Source organism: Fusarium flagelliforme (genome assembly GCF_020744385.1).
Source record: "Fusarium flagelliforme strain FIESC 12 MPI-CAGE-AA-0113 chromosome Unknown B0J16scaffold_5, whole genome shotgun sequence".
Taxonomy (NCBI): Eukaryota; Fungi; Ascomycota; class Sordariomycetes; order Hypocreales; family Nectriaceae; genus Fusarium; species Fusarium flagelliforme.
Genome location: NW_025763507.1, coordinates 1,788,066 through 1,806,943, shown reverse-complemented (window position 1 = coordinate 1,806,943; position 18,878 = coordinate 1,788,066). Strand labels below are relative to the sequence as shown.

Genomic DNA, 18,878 nt, shown 5'->3' with positions numbered 1-18,878 from the left:
TGACAGCGCATCCAGGCTTATACAAAAGCCCGTCGCCTTCATCCCATTCTTTACTTTGGACCAGACCATCACCACCGCAACCATCTCCCCTCAACACCAAGATCTCAACACAAACACAAAGCCTTTGTCTAGTTTACGCATTGTTCTGGTTACATCTCATCTTGTTTCCTCGTTCTGACACCCCTATACAACGCAATGGCCGCGCAAATGACTCCTTCAAAGCAGGTATGTGACGTCGTTCATGCTTGCGCTGCAATCTGCATACGTGCGGGCTGGATCCCAATTCATTGCTAATGGTCTTCTTTAACAGGCTGCTTCCGCAATTGAGAACTTCAATATGGAATCCCCCGTTAAGAAACTTGACTTTAGTGCCGCCAACAAGGAAAACAAGCCTCTGAGCAACACCACAGAAACCAACGAGCTCAAGACAAAAGCCGTCGAGGAGACCAAGAAGGAGGACTCCAAGGTCGACGTTGCCCCCGGTATTAAGGCTGAGGAAGCCGATGAACCCCTCCTTCAAGAGAACCCTCAGCGTTTTGTTCTCTTCCCCATCAAGTACCATGAGGTAAGTGACGCGATTTGACGCGTAAAGTGGTTCCACACTGGGTCACGTACTAACAAGTAGTTACAGATTTGGCAAATGTATAAGAAGGCCGAGGCTTCCTTCTGGACCGCTGAGGAGATTGATCTCTCCAAGGATCTCCACGATTGGAACAACCGTCTTACTGCTGACGAGCAGTTCTTCGTTTCCCACATCCTTGCTTTCTTCGCTGCCTCCGATGGCATCGTTAACGAGAACCTTGTTGAGCGATTCAGCGGCGAGGTTCAGATCCCCGAGGCTCGATGCTTTTACGGTTTCCAGATCATGATGGAGAACATCCACTCCGAAACATACTCCCTCCTCATCGATACCTACATCAAGGAGCCTGCCCAGCGCACCTATCTCTTCAATGCCATTGACACCATTCCCTGTATCAGAAAGAAGGCTGATTGGGCTATCCGATGGATTCAGGACAAGAACTCTTCCTTTGCCCAACGTCTCGTCGCCTTCGCTGCCGTTGAGGGTATCTTCTTCAGTGGTGCCTTCGCTTCTATCTTCTGGCTCAAGAAGCGTGGACTCATGCCTGGTCTGACTTTCTCCAACGAGCTTATCTCTCGTGACGAGGGTCTGCACACTGACTTCGCCTGCCTCCTTCACTCTCACCTCAAGGGACGTGCTAGCAAGCAGATGATCCAGGACATCATCACTGATGCCGTTACCATTGAACAAGAATTTCTCACTGAGGCTCTTCCCTGTGCTCTGCTCGGCATGAACTCCAACCTCATGAAGCAATACATTGAGTTTGTCGCTGACCGACTGCTCGTCGCTCTTGGTAACGAGAAGGTCTACAAGGCCACTAACCCCTTCGACTTTATGGAGAACATTTCCCTTGGCGGCAAGACCAACTTCTTTGAGAAGCGTGTGGCCGACTACCAGAAAGCCGGTGTTCTCCACAGTGCCAGCAAGAAGGCCGACGAGGAGGAGTCGCCCAAGGGCGAGAACGGTGGCGACTTCACCTTTGACGATGACTTCTAAGCGTCCCCTATCGTCGTTTTCCTTTACTTTTGGCCTGGGCAGTTGCTCGCGGGCATGAACATATGAACATATACCCTGTTTTACTTCTTGTTTGTACATTTGAGATGAGCCTCGGGGCAGCGATGCTTGGTTAATTACACGGTTGGCAAGGTCGCGATTATACTTGGATCCGAATGATGAGTGGGTACGGATCGACATGGCGTTTCGGGTATTTGAACTGGGTGGACGAAAACAGCATTGACGGATTAATCCTGCTTATGGATGATGATATTATAGTACTCTCCTAGATAGAGATAAATTTATTAGATTAGTATATCCTTGGTTCCTCCTGTGCGTGACTTGTCAAATATGCTCGCATTGCTGTTCAATTCCGCTCTCCTCACATTTGTTTTGAGATAGCTTCTCGCGTCATCTAAACCATACCCCTCCATCATTCCTATCGTTTGCTGGTCTTCGCCAAGTCTGTTTCGAATGTCAAATTGAGACGTCGTAATTCAGGGGAATGTATTCAAACATGCAACGGTGACGCCTTATGCTTCTGTCGTATTGACTCCAAGATCCTTCCTCGCAACCGCCAAGCTTCACTACAAAGATCCCTTCCGTTGAGCTCTCTTTTCATCATCTTCTTCAAACCCATGCGCCCTATTTCTTGCCCTTCTTCTTCTTCTTCCCACCGCCGCCACCCCCTTGGAGCGTTTGCGGTGTCGGCGTAGGAGCCTGTGACTCCTCCGCGCCCTCAGCTTCTGCCATCGTCACCTCGGGCACATCCGGGACCGCGGCTTGACTTCTCCCAAGGCGACCTAGCGAGGCGTGGATGAGGCGAGTTACCTCTTGCGCCTTTGTAGTGCGATACTTGATGGTGACTCCGCTGACAGGGTCAAATGCTTTGAGGACCAGAGCGCCACGCGGGGGCTTGGCCACAGGTGTATCGCCGTCGGCGTCAGGTCGTGTTGGACCAGGCTTGAGCTTGTATGATGTGGTGATGTGTGTCTGCGGTGGTTAGTTAGTCGCTTGTACAAGTACGAGGTCGACGCGAGGACGTACGGTTGAAGGACGGGCTTCGAGAAGTGCCATGGATTGGTCGAGCCATTCTTGACTTGTCTTGAGGTACACCATGTTGATGAGTTTTGTATGATATCGTTCGGCGTATCGAAACTAAGTTGCGTCGTGTGCCTGCCCGTTACGGCTCGGAAAAGGCGGTGCGCAACTGTTGCACACTTCCCCTACTGATAAGAGAGGATTTCTGCTACAATTCTCCGTGGCGCGATGTCGATTGCGATGTGGACGGTCGGGCTTTGATGTCTGTAGAGGAGATGTCGTTCAGGGTCTGGGTGGAGAGTTGAATGCGGTTGAAAGGTGGGATAATCTATCAGAGGGTGGGGCTCAGTGAGGGGAGGCTTATCTGCGCCACGACACCAAAAAGATACAGGTTAAGCTGTATCTGCCCACTTTAATATGACTTCATTTCGGTAGTACATGTAAGTAGGCAAGGCACAATTCATTCGATTTCTCTCAGTCTGCCACGAGCTCTAGAATGTCCTCTGATGAAACCTTCACACCAGCCAGTTGAGGACTTGCCCCGTACTTTAGCAAGACTCGACCAATATCTATCCGTCCTTTCCTAACATAATGCCACAAAGGTGGATGCCCGTCGACAACCCTATCGAAATACTTGATCTCCTTGCAGATTATTTCTGCCATATCGACCTCTTCTTTGGCATATCGGGGATTACTGTCGTATGTTGTAAGATTCATGATTGGGAGTTGCTCGCCGTCCTTTTTGGTAAGGTTTTGGTCAGATATTTGTTCGACATCAGCTTCGGCTTTGAATGCTAGAAGCTTGTTAACAACATGGTGATTCTGGCTTAATCTCAGAGCGTCCGCAAGTAAGAGCCTCTTCTCGTTTGTCACGGTGCTGATTGGGTTTGGTGAAGCACCGGCGTCCAGAAGAAGTTGTACGACTTCAATGTACCGTGTTTGTATGGCCACGAGTAGGGGGCTGACTCTGGTGATTCTATTTGCATAAATATCCGTATGGGTATTCAGGATGAGATACCGGATTGCACCGAGCTGGTCTTGACGAGTGTCCAGTGGGTTGAGAGCACCGTTACCTCGAGTTACGTTGAGCTCCCTTTGCCAATCGCATTGATTCCTCGGGCCCCAGGATATGAGGTGACATAATGCCGTCTCATCTGTACCATGAGTCACGTCAATGTTTGCTCCCTTTTCGATAAGAAACTTGGCCTTGGTGGTATGTTAGCACTCTGGCGTATAACGGTTTTGGCTTCTTGGGCAGCTTACCACGTCTTCATTCAATGAATAGGCCAAAGGTGGGAGACTCTTTCCATCTGGAGCATCCGGATGAACGCCGTTTTCGATGAGCAACTCTGCAATCGCTGTGTTACCACGCAAACATGCCAAGTGTAAGAGGCCGCTTCGACTCCCCCAATGCAAGTATCCATAAGCCGGACCCGAAGGACCTTTCTTCCTCACCGTTTTGTAGCGTAAGCTGTAAAGGTTATCATTCCTAAAAGGTTGATTAAGTTTGCGCTTGACGTTCACGCCAGCCCTTTGCAAACCTATCAACGACATTTTCACTCCCTCCAACACCCCAAACCAGCAGGCCCATTGAAGGCCTAAAGGCATATTCAAGTCAAACCCGAGTCTCAGTGAGTCTCTAACATCATTGAGGTAGAGCTGGGAAAGTGCGTGGCTACAAAGTTGTTTGCATGTCTGCGCCAAATTAAGGAGATTCTTGTAAGGTTCCGGGAGCAATGAGACCTCATCCATTATAAGGTTCTTGACCTCGGTAGGCAGCTCTATATCGTCGTTAGCATATGGGACAACGGCTGACTACCTGGTGAACGAATTGAATGACTGACCTTGGAAATGCCAAGATGTTTTGCCGTGGTCATATGTGGCGCTCATCTTGGTAGTTGATATGATTAATGAAATTGGATGCGAATGTGTAGAGGGGGAAAGTTGACAGTACAGCGCTGATGTTCTCAATGTCTGGGAAGCACTTACCAGGTTAGCAGGTATTTATGTTGACTGACCGGGCTGGCCAATGCCTGCATCCAACCAACTTGTCTGCCTAGCACTACCTGGCACACAGTTGCCTACAACTATTTCTACCCACAGACGCATTTTGAGGCCAAAGCGCCGGGCAGGTAATCTACGCCTAGAAATTTAGATGGTTTAATCCTGTTCGTAATGTCTACCTAGGTAATCTAGGTGCCTACACTATATTCATGTTGCTGATAATACGGATTCGCCGGTCAAAATTTGCATCTCGGCGTCTACCTACCCATGACTTCAGTCATACAACAGCATAGGCAAGGCAAGGGTCCATCGTTTACTCCTGCAATCCAAGAATGCTTTGTTTCATTGCTTATATTTCGTCTCCCAATGTTTTCTCTCAACGCCTCTACGTCAACGATGCATTATGCAACTTTACCTACGCATGAGGATCGGGTAGCCAAAACAAGAGCTCCTGGTCAGCCGTGGCGAAGAAATTGTACCGTGGGTTAAAAGCTAGGACAGCAGCCTCTCTCTTATCAGGCAGCGTCCAGCTTGGTTCCAGCACTTTGTTGTCGTCAGGAGCGGCCATGGTATCCCAGACCAAGACATCCTTCTTGGATCCGCTAAGGACATAACGACCGTCTGGAGCAAAACAGCACTCGCCGCTGCTCTCGACATTGGATGCGTCTGATGATGCACCGCTAGCCTGTGCTGTCTCTCCGACTGCCAATCGCCGGGTCCCGCCGTTTGGTTTGCGGAGATATGCCTTCAGCGTGCCCTCAAAGGCATCAAGGAGGAAATGGCCATTACCACGAGTCCCAACTAGTAATGATTTGCCGTCATTGGAGAATTCGAGTTTTGTCCACGCCTTGTTCAAGCATTGTGAGTCTACCTTCCTACACTGGTCCACAATATCAACCGTCGCAAAAGGAGCCTTGTCGTAGTTTCGTGCATCATAGAGTAGGACTGTGCCACTGCTGACACAGGCCACTGCAAACACGGTCCCTGAAGGATCGTACGCAGCGAGATAGGGTGATCGAAGGAAAAGTTTGCCTTGGTAATTTTTGGTCTGTGTGTCCCAAAGAAGCACAGTGTTGTCCTGGGAGCACGAGATGAAATTGTCGCTCCCAGGATGGACAGCCAGTGATGTTACGGGCCCCTCATGACCATCAAAGTACCGGATGAAGGAGTTGTCGTGTGTAGCGAGATAACGGATAGCGTCTAAGACGTGATGGTTAGCACGGTTTCTACGTATTGCTCTTTGGCAACAAGTGTCCTACCATTTTGTTTTGTGCTGGCGTAAATGATACTCGAATTTGTATGTGTAAACTTGGCAAGCTTGACACCGTACTTTTTACTGACCAAGCTCTTATCGTGGCGGCCTTCTTTGACATGGTAGATCTGTATCGTTTCGTCACTGGCTGAGGCCATAACATACTCGCCTTCGTCGTCGTAGTCTAAGGACAGCACATGAGGTTGCGGGCGGTTGTCTTTAACGTCATCGCGGCGGAAGAGCTACATAACCGGGCAATGAGTCAGTGTATATGATCCCTTGCCATAGCTATCGTATCTGGGGTTCTGTGGGTTTACCTTGGTTGGCCGAAAATTGCCTATGACATCGGACAGATTTGAGACGGAAGCAGTAGTGCCAATGGTACGGTGAATGTTAAGTGAGGCACCATTTGGCGTATTAGAACGATCGATATCCATGGGAGTCGAAGACATTATAAGCAGAGATGCGAAGTGGCCGTCTGAAGAGTAATGCCAGGGAGGTTGTGTATGATAGGACCTCCAAGGCAAGGCCTTGCACAGATTGGCGATCGTCAATTGCTTGGATCGCAAGAAGCCGGAAGTGATAAAGAGTCAGGTTGGTTAACTGCTATATAGCCTCGAGGCATATGAGAAGGTGGGTGGCCAAGTGATTATGGGTGAAGGCGTTATTGACCGCGACGATTCGACTTGTAAGTTTTAATGTTTTGCGACGACCTGGAACATTAAAGAAAATCGGCACGTAGATCTTTTGCCATGGAGCTCTTAGTACTTACCTAGGTACTGCCGTGGTAGCTGGAGGGGTGCACTTTTTGCGGGGTACAGCGTGATCTGGAGTCTTCAGGTAACTGCCAACCCCGGTAGTAACTACCTGTAGGTAGGTGCCCGCCTATCTGTAGGCACTTAAGTCCGGGCAGTAAGGTACAGTGCAGTCATCCATTTTACCTTCTCGTACCTTAGTACCTTATGTTCGGCATTGCTCTAACATAATCCTTTGTTACCTCTAGGTACTTACCTACCTAGCATGACGGCTAGGTCGTACTAGATACCATCACTAGTACCTAGTACCTACCGGTATTTAACACTGAGTATTAATCCTTGAGCCGTCGGTATAATTAGATTCGGCAGCGGCATACAAACGCCCGAGCCGTAGCAAGCCGAAGACCGCTCCGTGAAAGAAAGAAGAATAATTACCCCCATACCCAAGGTAGGTTGGAGAACGAATAGCGCAATCATGCTTCCAACAAATCACATCGCTTGCTTAGCCTCCATCGTCAGCGGCCCAGCGGTTCTACACTGACTGATGCAAAGACCCGCAACCCTCCCCGCCAAAAATGACCGCCGACTTCGGGCGGCATTCATTTATGGATCCATTGGATATTGAAATGAATAAATGCAGCGCAGCGCAGCGACAATGATCTGCCCGGTACTGACGTACTGTACCTGCTGCACGGGTAGTGCAGGGCCGTAGACACCCACACATACCTACCTAGGTAATTGTGCTTCTGTCTTTCAAATACCATGTCATGCCGGCTTATCATCTTGTCAGCTGCTGACCGAGGGTATTGAAGTCGATTAGCAGGTAGACGATCCTCCCGAGTCAGATATTGGTGTTGTGTTAGGTCCTGTAGCATACCTACCTACCTACCTACCTACCTTGGATGGTCTACCCAATGGTCTACAGTACCTTAGCTTATATATGTATGTTTCCTCTACCCTGACCCATACAACGGTTCCATCCTTCTATTTCATTACGTAGAAAAACTTGTACCTTTTTGGCGTCGTAGCCCCGGAAGTGGTACCTCACTTGTACTGGACGTTGACAATTTCTCGCGCCGCCATAGGTAGGGTCCGAAGCCGCTGTTGACGGATGAGAAGCCCTTCTTCCTTTCCACGCTTCCAAATCTTGTTCTCGAACTTTACTCAAACAACTTTTTTTATCTTCTCCGGGTGATCCATTCCTGATAGAAGGAAGCCCTGTCGCCCGAGCTATCCAACCCTATAGCGACCTTGTCGCGTTCCGGCTTTCTCTGTTTATATCCAACCCTCAACCTGCAACTGACAAGAGCTTGGGGCCATGTCGACCACCGTTGGGTAAGCTTTCTCAACCTCTTATCCTTGTCCTTTGTTATCCCAGCATACCTAGAATTGTGTTCCCGGCCGCCCTCTTGCGCTGACTTTGTGATGATAGCGCCTTCATCGCCGGCGGCATCGCGGCTTGCGGCGCCGTTACCGCGACACATCCTTTTGAAACCGTCAAAATTCGGTAGGTTGAGCCTTTCAGCGCCTCGCCACTCAATACAAGCTGGTTTTTAACATGTTTCCTTTCCTCAGCATGCAGTTGCAAGGCGAGCTTCAAAATAAGGGCCACCAGCCTCACCACTACAGAGGACCGATCCACGGCGTGAGCGTCATTGTGCGCAATGAGGGAGTTCGCAATATCTACCGCGGTATCGGCGCCGCCTATATTTACCAGATTCTCCTTAATGGCTGTCGTTTGGGCTTCTATGACCCCATGCGCAATGCGCTTGCGAAATTCTTCTTCAAGGACGGGAACGCTCAAAATCTGGGCATTAACATGTTCTGCGGTGCAGCTTCGGGAGTTATCGGCGCCGCAGCTGGCAGCCCATTCTTCCTCGTGAAGACACGTCTTCAAAGCTTCTCGACGTTTCGGCCGGTTGGTACTCAGCACCATTATACAGGCGCATGGCATGGCTTTAAGTCTATCTATGGGGCTGAAGGCATTGGTGGTCTCTACCGTGGTGTACAAGCTGCCATGATCCGAACTGCCTTCGGTAGCTCAGTTCAACTTCCCACATACTTCTTTGCGAAGCGTCGTCTAGTTCGCCATCTCGGTATGGAGGAGGGCCCCGGTCTGCATCTGGCTTCCAGCGCTATAAGTGGTTTTGTCGTCTGTTGTGTGATGCATCCTCCTGGTAAGATTCACCTCTCAACAATTACCGAGTCTAATTACTGATTTGCCTATGACAGATACGGTCATGTCCCGTATGTACAACCAAAACGGCAACCTCTACACTAGTGCTGCCGACTGTCTCGCAAAAACCATTCGTTCCGAGGGTATTTTAGCCTTATATAAGGGATTTTTCCCCCATCTCGCCCGAATTCTACCGCACACCATCCTTACTCTCAGCTTAGCCGAGCAGACTAACAAGCTCGTGCGTAAGATCGAAGGTCGTATCCTCCCTGGTAGACTGGACATGGCAACTTAGAAGTACAATTGAACGGGGGCCAAAGTGAGTGGAAGCACCTAAATGGGCAGCGGAGCATATCGCGTGCATAAATCTATGGGCAGCAGAGGCTCTCTTATTCGATGAAAGGAAGAACACATTTCAACTACACATATGGATGGCTACCTAGGCAGGGCGGTAGGGCATATAACACCGCCCGGGTCATGGGTTTTCGGCAACCAAAAGGCGGCGTGGCGTACATGAGGAGTTTCAGTCATGATAGATAGCATATTATACAGGACATTGAACACTAAAATATGTTCATTTGAGCACCTGTGTGGAGACTGGTATTCTACCCGTGAATCGACCGCTTACAGCCATAGCATAGCCGGCCTGCACCGGCTGCCCCCGGCCCGTCTCCAATATCATCGCCTATCTCACCAGCCCAGCGTGAGTCGCCCTCGGCGTCAAGTGACATACCACAACTCCCGCAAAAGTTGTTGCCAGGAACTCGCTCCAGCTTTCCAGTCGTGCGTACGACGTTGGCAACGATACCAGAGTATCCCTCTTCGACACTATCAAAATACCGTGTCATAACCTCTTCGATACTGAGATCCTTATGAGAAACAACACTGTTTCCAGATCTAGAGCCTGACGAGTCGACGGGGACAATTTCCTTGAGCGAGGGCACGAGATCAATGTATTGGTTCAGCTCGTTACGGAAGATCTCTCGCAGAGGGTAGTAGATTGGGAACTCGAGTCGGTTGGTCTCCTGCATGACGCCGCTTTCAACTTCTTTATATGTACACACGGTAGTCATACCATCAGCGACTTGGGTTGGAACTGCGAAACCTCGGCCGTTGGCAACCTCGGATAGCGTCAAAGCGGCGAGTGCTGTGGTGCTATGGCCCAGGAGGAGTGCTGAGCATGCGTAGTCTTGGGCTTTCTGCAGAAGCAGGTGACGGATGAGCTGGCGGAGAACGTCGGTACGTGAGGTAAGTGTAGGTAAGGCCTCGAAAAGCTGCCGAAGTCGGGCAGATGGATCTTCGTCTTTTGTATCGGCATCCAGGGGTAGAGTTGACCAGTCAATGCTCTTGACAGACATGACATCCTTGAGGGGCACACAATCAAATGTTGCATGAGGGAAAGCATGACGGTATTCGGTTAGCAGCTTTTGAGCAGGGGATTCATCTTCAGATTGTGATAGATCTGTATCGATGTGGATAATGACCGGTTCGAATGGCGAAGATGCTTTATTTTCCGAATGATGACGAGCCTGCTCGCTAAGTAACTGCGCAAGGACACTCGATGAAGATCCAAAAGATAAGCCAGCCAGATACCTCCGGGTCGTGAGCGCTTTTGAAGAGCGGGTGTCTTTATGCAGGGCACCAAGACGCCTATTCAGTTTGTACGCGACAAACTGGATATAACAGTCGCTGCGTCACTCGTCAGTATGAGCAGGTCATTAGATTATGAGGTAGAAGCAGCAGTGGCTTACCGACATGTCGGGTCTGCTCGTAGACGAAAGGCGGCATCTTCAGCCTTACATCTCTTACAGGGCCGGTTCATGTCCGATGCAGGCATCGGAGTCGGAGGCGGAGTTGAAGAGGGATTCAGGACGGGACGGACGGGCTCCGGTGGCTTGTACAGGGTAACTGTCAAGGCGCGGGGTTCGCGTACTGAGCAAGGAAGGCCGCTCTGCTGGTTGTGCAGTGCACTATGGGGTTGCTCCTCAAATGGTCTGCGTTTAAATACCTGGGTACTGATTTGTTTAAGGAACAAAAGTGGCGGGTAGGTTAGTAGGTGGATTGGGTAGCCAAAGTCTACCTTGGACTACCTGATGTCGATTTTGTGAAAAGTTGAAATTTTCGCCGCTTACCCGACCAAAATATCAAACCCGATCGGCAAAAACGAGCGCACAACATATAGAGTTTCAAACATTGTCGATACAATACTGTAAAATTCAAGCCTCATGGTGAAGTTATGTCTTGTTATGCTTCAGTTGTGGCAATGCAGTTTTCATTTATCAAGCATACTGGTTTTGCCGAGGCAGTGCCATCACCTGCGTCCGGCCTCACTAAACAGACAACCCAGAAGATGTTCTCGAAAATACTCTCTATCTTTGCTCCAAGCCTTGACTATTATGTCCCTGCCTATACCGATCATGGTCTTCTGCTGCTCGTCTTGACTTGGATCTGGCGCTGAAGACCAATAACGCGCAAAACAGATAAGATGAACACCTATATGAATGATGGTGCGGTAGGCAAAGCTATCATCCAGTAAACCATAACCAGAAGCAAAAGCCCGGACGAGCCACTCGGCCGCACCTACATTTCTGTATAGCGTTAGAGACCAAAGCTCAGCGATGAATTGGCCGAGGTCGAGAGGCCGAACACCAAGCTGAGAAAGTTCCCAGTCAATGATGCGGATGGGAATATGGTCATTAACGCTATCTGTTACAGAAACGTCTGGAATCAAGACACTGATACGTTACGTTGTTAGACCGACTCTGGCCAATAGTAACGATTGTTGTCAGAACTCACTTGCCAGTCCAGAAATCACCATGAATAGGGCACAGAGCTGTTTCATCTAGAAGTTCCTCGGCCGCTAAATCACTGACACCTTGCAGGATGTCCCTTGCATTGCCAAGAATCATCGGGTACCGGTCGACCATCTGCAATAGCTGCTGGTAGTTAATCATGTTCTTAAGGCCCTGCCCATCCTTGTTCCCCACAAACGTCTCGCGCAGTGCGGCTTGCTTAGGTTCTTGGCTCCAGCCGTGGAACATACGAAGCCAAGCTCCAAGAGCATGGCCGAGCCGATCACACGGTGGTTTGTGTGTTGAAGTTGTAGGATGAGAAAGATGCTTGAGGACGTATTCTTTGAGAGAGGTGGCGTGTGGGAGGTACTCTTGGATCTGGGTGTTAGTGTCGTAGTTGAAATAATATGTCTTGGGAGTCGATATGGTGTAGAACTGGACTTGTAACGGAGGGAGCTCAGTGAGCCGGATTAGAGATTCATACTCGATGACCTGCGCTGATGTTAGGTTTGAACAGGGCTATCATGCCACGAGGGTATTCTGGCATACACATCTCGAGGTTGAGATCTTGAATGACGGGTGCGTTGCGACATGGCCCTCACCATGTTTAATTACGACACCATCCCGATACTCATCGCCGGTTGATTGTTTGAGAGTGCCATGATATATAAAATTGGCGGTACCTCCAGATAGCCTTCGAAGATCCGCCACGGCAAAAGGAGTTTTGCTGAGAGCATGCACTACTTTGGATCGAACCTCTTGTGTGGTATCAGTAGGATCATTGAGCTGTTGATGAGAAGTCATGATGGGTTGCTGAGGAAATGAGATAGTTTACGTCGTGAAGAGAGCAGCTGTTAAAAGGTGGCCATGCAGCTTGTCTCGGGGTTTTGCTTGGCCGATGACTCAACATGAACATGGAAGTGCTACTAGTCTGAAACATCTCGGTTTGCCGCCCACAGCTCGTGACATTTTGTCGAAGCGCTCTGTATCAGATTAAGCGACGCATCAGAAGATACATGTATACTAGATACTTGGTACCTCCTTAGTCACGGATACCCTACCTAGTACCGAAGGTACCTACTACTGTACTGCATCATATCATCCACACAACTTGCAGCAGTCTGTCACTAATCTAGATGGTCATTCTTGGCTAAAAAGCCCTATCCATGCATGTGTAGTAGGTGATTCACCCTTTGCCTACTTGTTTCTCTCCTTCATGCTGCCATGGATGTCATGCACAACCTGTTTTGGTTACCAATATGACCACCACCAGTAGCCTAGTAGATACAGTACAGGACTGTCATCATCTTTCAATAGAACCGCCCTCTGCCTGGCGGCAATGGATGGGGGGAAGACGTCAGGCGATGTGATACTACAAGCAAGGCATCATGGTCTGCCTCTTGACGGGGGGGCGCAGAGTTAGATTAGGTTGATTCAGGGTATGAGCCACCATCGTCCATCTTAGAAATCCGCCACCTTGTTGAAGTTTAATTGTGAGTGAGGAAGAACTGTGAGCCCCTCATGGTTTCATTCCTTTGGTTATGTATGTACTGTTCGAATCCGGGCGTTGAGAAGGAATTGATTGACGGTTGGGCGACTTGTTGATTTCCGTTTTCAAGAGTCGATGACCTTGAACTACCTACTAAGGTAGATGATTGTAGCTAATACCTAATAACACGTTGCTGTTTCCGCTTCGTCCCATAGGTGCACAATGCATTGCATCAGCATGGAAGGAAACTGAATGACCTCTGTTTGGTTAAGGCATGGATCTATGACCAAAACAAACCGCACCTACAGTACGCTATCATTTCTTAAAATCGCCTGAAACGAGCCCCCCTACAGTACATAGTACTAGTACTATAAGTCACCTACGGGCGGCAATCTAATGGATCCATGGATGCATGACATGGACCTGACGAAACTTAGGTAGATGGATACCTTAGTAGATATCTAGATACCTAGCATGGATAATGAACCGAAACTGCCGCTATAATCTAGATGCTAGTATTGGTGACCCTTGGTACTGTACTGTAGGCTCTGACAGCTCTTACCGAAAAAGTACCGGGCCTGTAGATCTGCGACTTGGCTTATTGCTTAGCTCTGGCTTTATTGAGGTACCTTTGCATTGTTTCCCCCTCTTGCGGCACTATTCTGCGACAACCACCGTTCCCATTGCCGATCGACACTCAGGTTTTACCTACTACCTACTACCTGCCTCTGTACTATCTGTACTAAGGTACTTACCTGATAGTGGATATTGGCTGTAGAGGAACTAGGTAAGGCAGGCACTTACTGTACCCAGGTACCTGCCGTCGTCACTCAGGTCAGGTCTCCTTTCCCTGTCCCTCCCAAGATTAGCAACAAAACTTGTAATAACATAAGGTAACGTACCTGCCATCCCATCCCTTCCCTTCCCATCCATCACTACTGTACTCTGTCCATTACATTACATTCCATTCAATCGTCATTCAAACCTTCTCATTCGATCTACCATCGCCAGCGGTCTCATTTTCTTTCATATCATAATATCTAGCTACCTTCTTGGCACTTGCTCTGCTCTGTCGTTCTTTCTTCCTTTGTCCACCTCTATCCTCTCAATTTTCTTTTCCACCCTTCCTGCTCTTGCGTATTGTATCAACTCACCCATCACCCACGGCACCAAATACTTCATCACCACTGTCAACAAAACAACTGCCAGACATACTGCCACCGACTGTTCCAGTTATCTCCCTCAAGTCTCACCAACTATATTCCGTATTGGTCTCACGTTTCACGCCCGCGAATTCACTATCTCGACTTTCACGACTTTCTTCTGTGGTATTGGGCTTCCATTTCTCTACAGCATAACCCGGTTTTGAACCCCTGCTTGTAGTCCCAACCTCTCGACGTTCGACAAACCGATCAATCTCTTTACGCTATACAACGAGGACTTCAACTTCTTCCCCCCCTCTTCGATCATATATCCTGCTGACCTTGGAACACTTTTACGAACCGAATGCTACACTCGATCAATTGCTGCGCAATCTTTCAAATCAAACGCTACCCTATTTCCCTGACGGACCGTCAATGTTCGTGACATCACTATCGTCTTCATCTTCAGCTCCAGCTCCTTTGTCCTCATCGAATTCGATAATATTACGCAGAAAAGTAGTCTACAATGGCTGGAACACTTGTTGAGAGGGCTGCGCTTCCGGTTCATACATCATCACTTGACACTAAACTTGACGTTTCCGCTCGACCTCGCAGCTCCAACCTTGAAGCTGTGTTTTCCCCGGTAAACAATGATGGATGTTTCGATTTTGACCGCGTCTTGAAGAGTGGTTATGTCCAGAAGCGTACACAGAAGACAAAGGTCAGTTTTGTTCTGCTAGCTTTTACGAATTTGTTTGAGACCATGGCGCTGTGGCTACCAAAATGTTCATACAATACTGACTCTTTTGATGTAGAAGTGGAAGACTGTTTACCTGGTGCTACGGCCTAACACCCTTTCCTTATACAAGAACGAAAGTGAAGACCGACTACGCCATCAGCTTTACCTCTCTGAGCTTACGGCTGTTGCTGAACTTAAAGACCCTAAGCACAAGCGCGAGAATGTTTTCGGCCTCTTTTCCCCGTCTCGCAATTACCACTTCCAAGCGAGTTCTGCCCAGGATGCCGGGGAATGGATGAAACTGATACGAAAGGACGCGCGTATCGACGAAGAAGAGGACGAGATGTTTCTAGCCAGTCCTCGTGGTGCGCAACAACCGAAGAATGTTATCAACCCATCCCCTCTCGACAGCAACCAGCCTAACGAGCACGACCGGTTTCTGTCGAGCTCACCAGAACCTATGGTTTCATCCGCCCCAAGATACGTCACTTCAGCAGGTGGTAGGAGAAGATCATCCATACTAGATTCCTCGGGAATGTCGGGTGCCGAATTCGCATCGCACTCCGATCTTTCCGACAGCGAAGCATTCCGTCCTCAGGACTCCTCCTATGATAGTCTGACTGGCAAATCGCCCGGCAACATTCCTCCCAGCACCACTCGTGCACCAGGCCAGGGCATCCGTTCGGCAAGCCAGACAAGCGTGTCCAATGTTGAGCAGGACCCTGACCGCGTCATCTGGCAGGGTCGGCTCTATCTCTTGCGTCATCGTCGCGGTATGCGCCAGTGGAAGGATATGTGGGCTGTTCTGCGACCTCGTAACCTCATCCTCTACAAGGACGAGTCTGAATACACAGCCAGGTGGATTCTACCAATGTCTGCCGTCGTCAATGTTGTTGACCTTGACCCCCTCAGCAAGAGCAAGAAGCATTGCCTTCAGGTCATTACAGAAGAGAAGAGTTACCGCTTCTGCGCCCACGACGAAGATGCGCTTGTCCGTTGCATTGGTGCGTTCAAAAGCCTTCTTGCTAAGCGCCGCGAACTCGAAGCTCGCGCTGCTGCCACATCCACATGAGCTTGACGCGAAGTCAGATCTCATGGCCTTTGTGCCATGGGATTGGATGGTGTAATAACACCTCAGACGAATCATGATGATCAACGTTTTCTTTTGTGATAATTTTCTTTGTTGTAGGTCAGCGGGCTGTGCGGCTTTTTTTTTTCTTTCTCTTTTCATCTTTTGTAGCGAACATGCTGTTTGATACCTTTGTAAAAGAAAGAGAAGGAGTAGGCTCTTGAAGAGTTTATAACTTTTGTCCAGCACTTGTCTATTTAGCGAGAGCTGCTTAATTTCTGTACATACAAAAGCCCTTGATATCCCTGGTACCCAGCACCATTCCCGTAGAAACCTTTCAATTCATCATCCTCGCCGCAAATCCAAAAGTGAAACGCACGCAAATCCTGAGCACCCTGCCCTCTTTTGAAACCATGCAAAGAACTCCAAACCACGTAAATATATATAACGCCAAGACACTGTTACCTGTTATGCAAGATCATTGGTGTTGATTTTCACGGCCCGTTGAGGAACCAACGCTGAGCGAAGTTGTGCCGTGACAGACCTTACGAGCTAACGGTCTGATGACACCCTTCAATTTCGGTCTTGAGTTATCCTCTCGACTTCGTCAACACTCAGCTTTCTTCAAATATGTTGATCGCCAACAGTATAAAGTCGACGTAAAGTAGTCGACGTGAGCCAAGCCATCAGGTCAGCTTGATGGTCCGGCCAAGTATTGTCCCACTATCAAAGATCCAAGATGCACCTCGGCACCACATATACAGAAATGCTACATCGGGTTGAAAAAGTATTGGTCGTCAAATTCGCTGTTTTGCATATAGTCGAGGTTGGTATCATCGTCGCCATTGATGAGATCTTCGTACGTAGCCTCACCCGTTCCATCAGCTAACCCACCGCCTGTACCGAGGCTACCGAATATTTCGTCATCAAAGACAGAATCGAAATTATCATTTGACACTTCCTGGGGCGCTCCTTGGTTATCGGCATTCATGGCAGGCTCCTGTTTGACCCCATTCGCACTTGAGCCAGCAGGTAGCTGAGATATGTTCGCCTGTGGATTGTTGTTGGTTGGTAAAAGGTCATCAAGACCCAGGATGTCGTCGTTACCTTCAGGAGGAGCAAATGTTGTCAAGTCGAATGAAGGCTCCTGAGTTGTAGATTGATTCTGTGAGTCGTTATTTGTCGGGGCCAACGTGAACTGCATATTTGTAAAGTTTAGTTCCGATTGAGGTCCATCAGAGGTAAGGTCCATCACATCACTGTTGTGGTTTTCTAATGACCTTTCTTCCATGACTGGCATTGGGGCCATAGGGGCGACAGCAACAGCTGTTGCAGTTGGCGTTGGAGAGACGCTGGTCTTCATCTTAGAGTGGTCGGAGGCCGTAGATGGAACCACGCTTTGATTGACGTCGTCCTTTATCGCTTGGTTAGGTTGGCCAATGTCGGAGAGACCCATACCCATGTCTGGAAAGGGGGCGACTGGCTTATTGGCCTTAAGTTCTGTCATAGGCTGGTCCTGGGGGAGTGGAGGTGGTGATGACTCAAGATCAATAACCATGGGTGACTTTGATTGGGACTCAACAGGCTGAGGAGGCTGAGATGTTGCAGCAGATTCCTGCTGTGGGATCTGCTGCTGCTTTTGTTGCTGTATCCGTTTGACATCACGCATCAAGACAGATTTGGCGTCAATCTAAGAAGGCATGAGAATCTGTGATATGGTGAGGTAGTAAGGCTGATCAACTCACAATATCCCATTCCAATTTATGCAACGCTTCTCGGAAGCCATCAATAGACTCAGGCAACTTGGACTTGAGTGTTGCTTGGCTGGAATGCGTATTGCCCTGAACATCTTTACGTGAGGCCCTGAGGGCTTTACCAGTGTGAACCAGCTAGAAAGAGCGTTAGAGAAAAACAAACGATTGTTTGAGTAGGAGAGTGCTCCTTACGACATCGTCGATCATGGCCTGCAGGACGTCCAGCGGGTCCGGGGAAGGTTGAGACGCCATGGCCGAGGCGTATACAGAGAAAGGGAAAAAGCGAAAGTTCAGATACGGATACGTTGTAGGTAGAGGCCTTGTCGGTACGAGTAAAGCGATGTAGTACTAGGATTGGGGTTTGAAGAATGATGAGGGTACAGGTATCCGTATTAGCAGGTAGGCACCTTGAAAGTAAGGTAGGTAGGTTAAGTTAGTAGTTGATGGGTGAAATGCGATATACCTGAAAGCTGAACCTAAGTTGGTTAGTAAAGCGCGGTTATGGGCAGGAACGACATCACGTGCCCCTCCCTTTAAGTTTAGGCTCAATGGTGGTCTCAACAGTGAATCCTGGCTTTCTTATCTCAATGAAAAAGAATGAGACCTACCTATGAATAGGTAAAAATAATGAATAAAATACAAGAGAAACTACTAAGCCTTTATGCCTTCACTGAGGAGTGCAGATGCTCGTAAATCCCATCTAGGGAACCAAGTTCTAATCAGCCACCATAGAATAATCCTCCAATCATCTCTCGATTAGGATGAGCTTAACTCTACCACGCTTAGTACCTTGGCCAGTCTATACTCGTAGCACCACTCTATTTTGAATGGGAGACAATGGAAGTTGAGACGCAGGACGGATAACATGGGACATGACCTTGAGTATTCCCTACATTGAGTGCAGAAAGCTACGAAGTACCTATAGTAGCATTCATTCCCTCCCTTCACTACTGTATAACCATCCATAACCCTGACACAGGGGCTTATATGGGCCTTCAAGGACATTAAATTGGCCAATCATTGATTAGATCGGCTGCAGGGTCTCTTGGGTTGTGATAGTCGGTAAAGAAAAGCATCCAATGCAGAAAAAGG

General features: G+C 48.8%; 9 protein-coding genes across 9 annotated transcripts; 3 read left to right on the top strand and 6 right to left on the bottom strand.

Moving 5' to 3' along the window:
- Window positions 1–65: 65 nt before the first annotated feature.
- Window positions 66–1,886, top strand: B0J16DRAFT_344740 (ribonucleotide reductase). The gene is made up of 3 exons (XM_046128199.1): window positions 66–225; window positions 311–565; window positions 632–1,886. The coding sequence occupies exons 1-3, from the start codon at window positions 196–198 to the stop codon at window positions 1,574–1,576; spliced, it is 1,230 nt and encodes a 409-aa protein (XP_045981296.1). The 5' UTR covers window positions 66–195; the 3' UTR covers window positions 1,577–1,886.
- Window positions 1,887–2,926, bottom strand: B0J16DRAFT_344739 (signal recognition particle 9 kDa protein-domain-containing protein). Its single transcript, XM_046128198.1, has 2 exons — window positions 2,621–2,926; window positions 1,887–2,566 (listed from the first exon to the last, which is right to left on the bottom strand). Exons 1-2 carry the CDS (start codon window positions 2,690–2,692, stop codon window positions 2,219–2,221), a joined length of 420 nt encoding a protein of 139 aa, XP_045981295.1. The 5' UTR covers window positions 2,693–2,926; the 3' UTR covers window positions 1,887–2,218.
- A 42-nt stretch (window positions 2,927–2,968) lies between these two features.
- On the bottom strand, window positions 2,969–4,580 carry B0J16DRAFT_155756 (ankyrin repeat-containing domain protein). Its single transcript, XM_046122121.1, has 3 exons — window positions 4,459–4,580; window positions 3,878–4,395; window positions 2,969–3,820 (listed from the first exon to the last, which is right to left on the bottom strand). Exons 1-3 carry the CDS (start codon window positions 4,502–4,504, stop codon window positions 3,089–3,091), a joined length of 1,296 nt encoding a protein of 431 aa, XP_045981294.1. The 5' UTR covers window positions 4,505–4,580; the 3' UTR covers window positions 2,969–3,088.
- Window positions 4,581–4,708: 128 nt separating this feature from the next.
- Window positions 4,709–6,657, bottom strand: B0J16DRAFT_373435 (WD40-repeat-containing domain protein). The gene is made up of 3 exons (XM_046130525.1): window positions 6,188–6,657; window positions 5,878–6,112; window positions 4,709–5,818 (listed from the first exon to the last, which is right to left on the bottom strand). Exons 1-3 carry the CDS (start codon window positions 6,320–6,322, stop codon window positions 5,034–5,036), a joined length of 1,155 nt encoding a protein of 384 aa, XP_045981293.1. The 5' UTR covers window positions 6,323–6,657; the 3' UTR covers window positions 4,709–5,033.
- Window positions 6,658–7,943: 1,286 nt separating this feature from the next.
- On the top strand, window positions 7,944–9,096 carry B0J16DRAFT_356675 (mitochondrial carrier domain-containing protein; the record flags this gene model as incomplete). Its single annotated transcript, XM_046129491.1, has 4 exons — window positions 7,944–7,960; window positions 8,058–8,132; window positions 8,201–8,802; window positions 8,858–9,096. The coding sequence occupies 4 exons, from the start codon at window positions 7,944–7,946 to the stop codon at window positions 9,094–9,096; spliced, it is 933 nt and encodes a 310-aa protein (XP_045981292.1).
- A 155-nt stretch (window positions 9,097–9,251) lies between these two features.
- B0J16DRAFT_155579 (uncharacterized protein) lies at window positions 9,252–10,975 on the bottom strand. Its single transcript, XM_046122119.1, has 2 exons — window positions 10,553–10,975; window positions 9,252–10,490 (listed from the first exon to the last, which is right to left on the bottom strand). The coding sequence occupies exons 1-2, from the start codon at window positions 10,636–10,638 to the stop codon at window positions 9,407–9,409; spliced, it is 1,170 nt and encodes a 389-aa protein (XP_045981291.1). The 5' UTR covers window positions 10,639–10,975; the 3' UTR covers window positions 9,252–9,406.
- Window positions 10,976–10,980: 5 nt separating this feature from the next.
- Window positions 10,981–12,559, bottom strand: B0J16DRAFT_344731 (kinase-like domain-containing protein). Its single transcript, XM_046128197.1, has 3 exons — window positions 12,143–12,559; window positions 11,598–12,085; window positions 10,981–11,536 (listed from the first exon to the last, which is right to left on the bottom strand). The coding sequence occupies exons 1-3, from the start codon at window positions 12,395–12,397 to the stop codon at window positions 11,113–11,115; spliced, it is 1,167 nt and encodes a 388-aa protein (XP_045981290.1). The 5' UTR covers window positions 12,398–12,559; the 3' UTR covers window positions 10,981–11,112.
- Window positions 12,560–14,305: 1,746 nt separating this feature from the next.
- On the top strand, window positions 14,306–16,418 carry B0J16DRAFT_155542 (uncharacterized protein). The gene is made up of 2 exons (XM_046122118.1): window positions 14,306–14,945; window positions 15,040–16,418. Exons 1-2 carry the CDS (start codon window positions 14,751–14,753, stop codon window positions 16,033–16,035), a joined length of 1,191 nt encoding a protein of 396 aa, XP_045981289.1. The 5' UTR covers window positions 14,306–14,750; the 3' UTR covers window positions 16,036–16,418.
- Window positions 16,419–16,801: 383 nt separating this feature from the next.
- On the bottom strand, window positions 16,802–18,038 carry B0J16DRAFT_385930 (uncharacterized protein; the record flags this gene model as incomplete). Its single annotated transcript, XM_046131541.1, has 3 exons — window positions 16,802–17,722; window positions 17,778–17,921; window positions 17,979–18,038. 3 exons carry the CDS (start codon window positions 18,036–18,038, stop codon window positions 16,802–16,804), a joined length of 1,125 nt encoding a protein of 374 aa, XP_045981288.1.
- Between the last annotated feature and the right edge of the window lie 840 nt (window positions 18,039–18,878).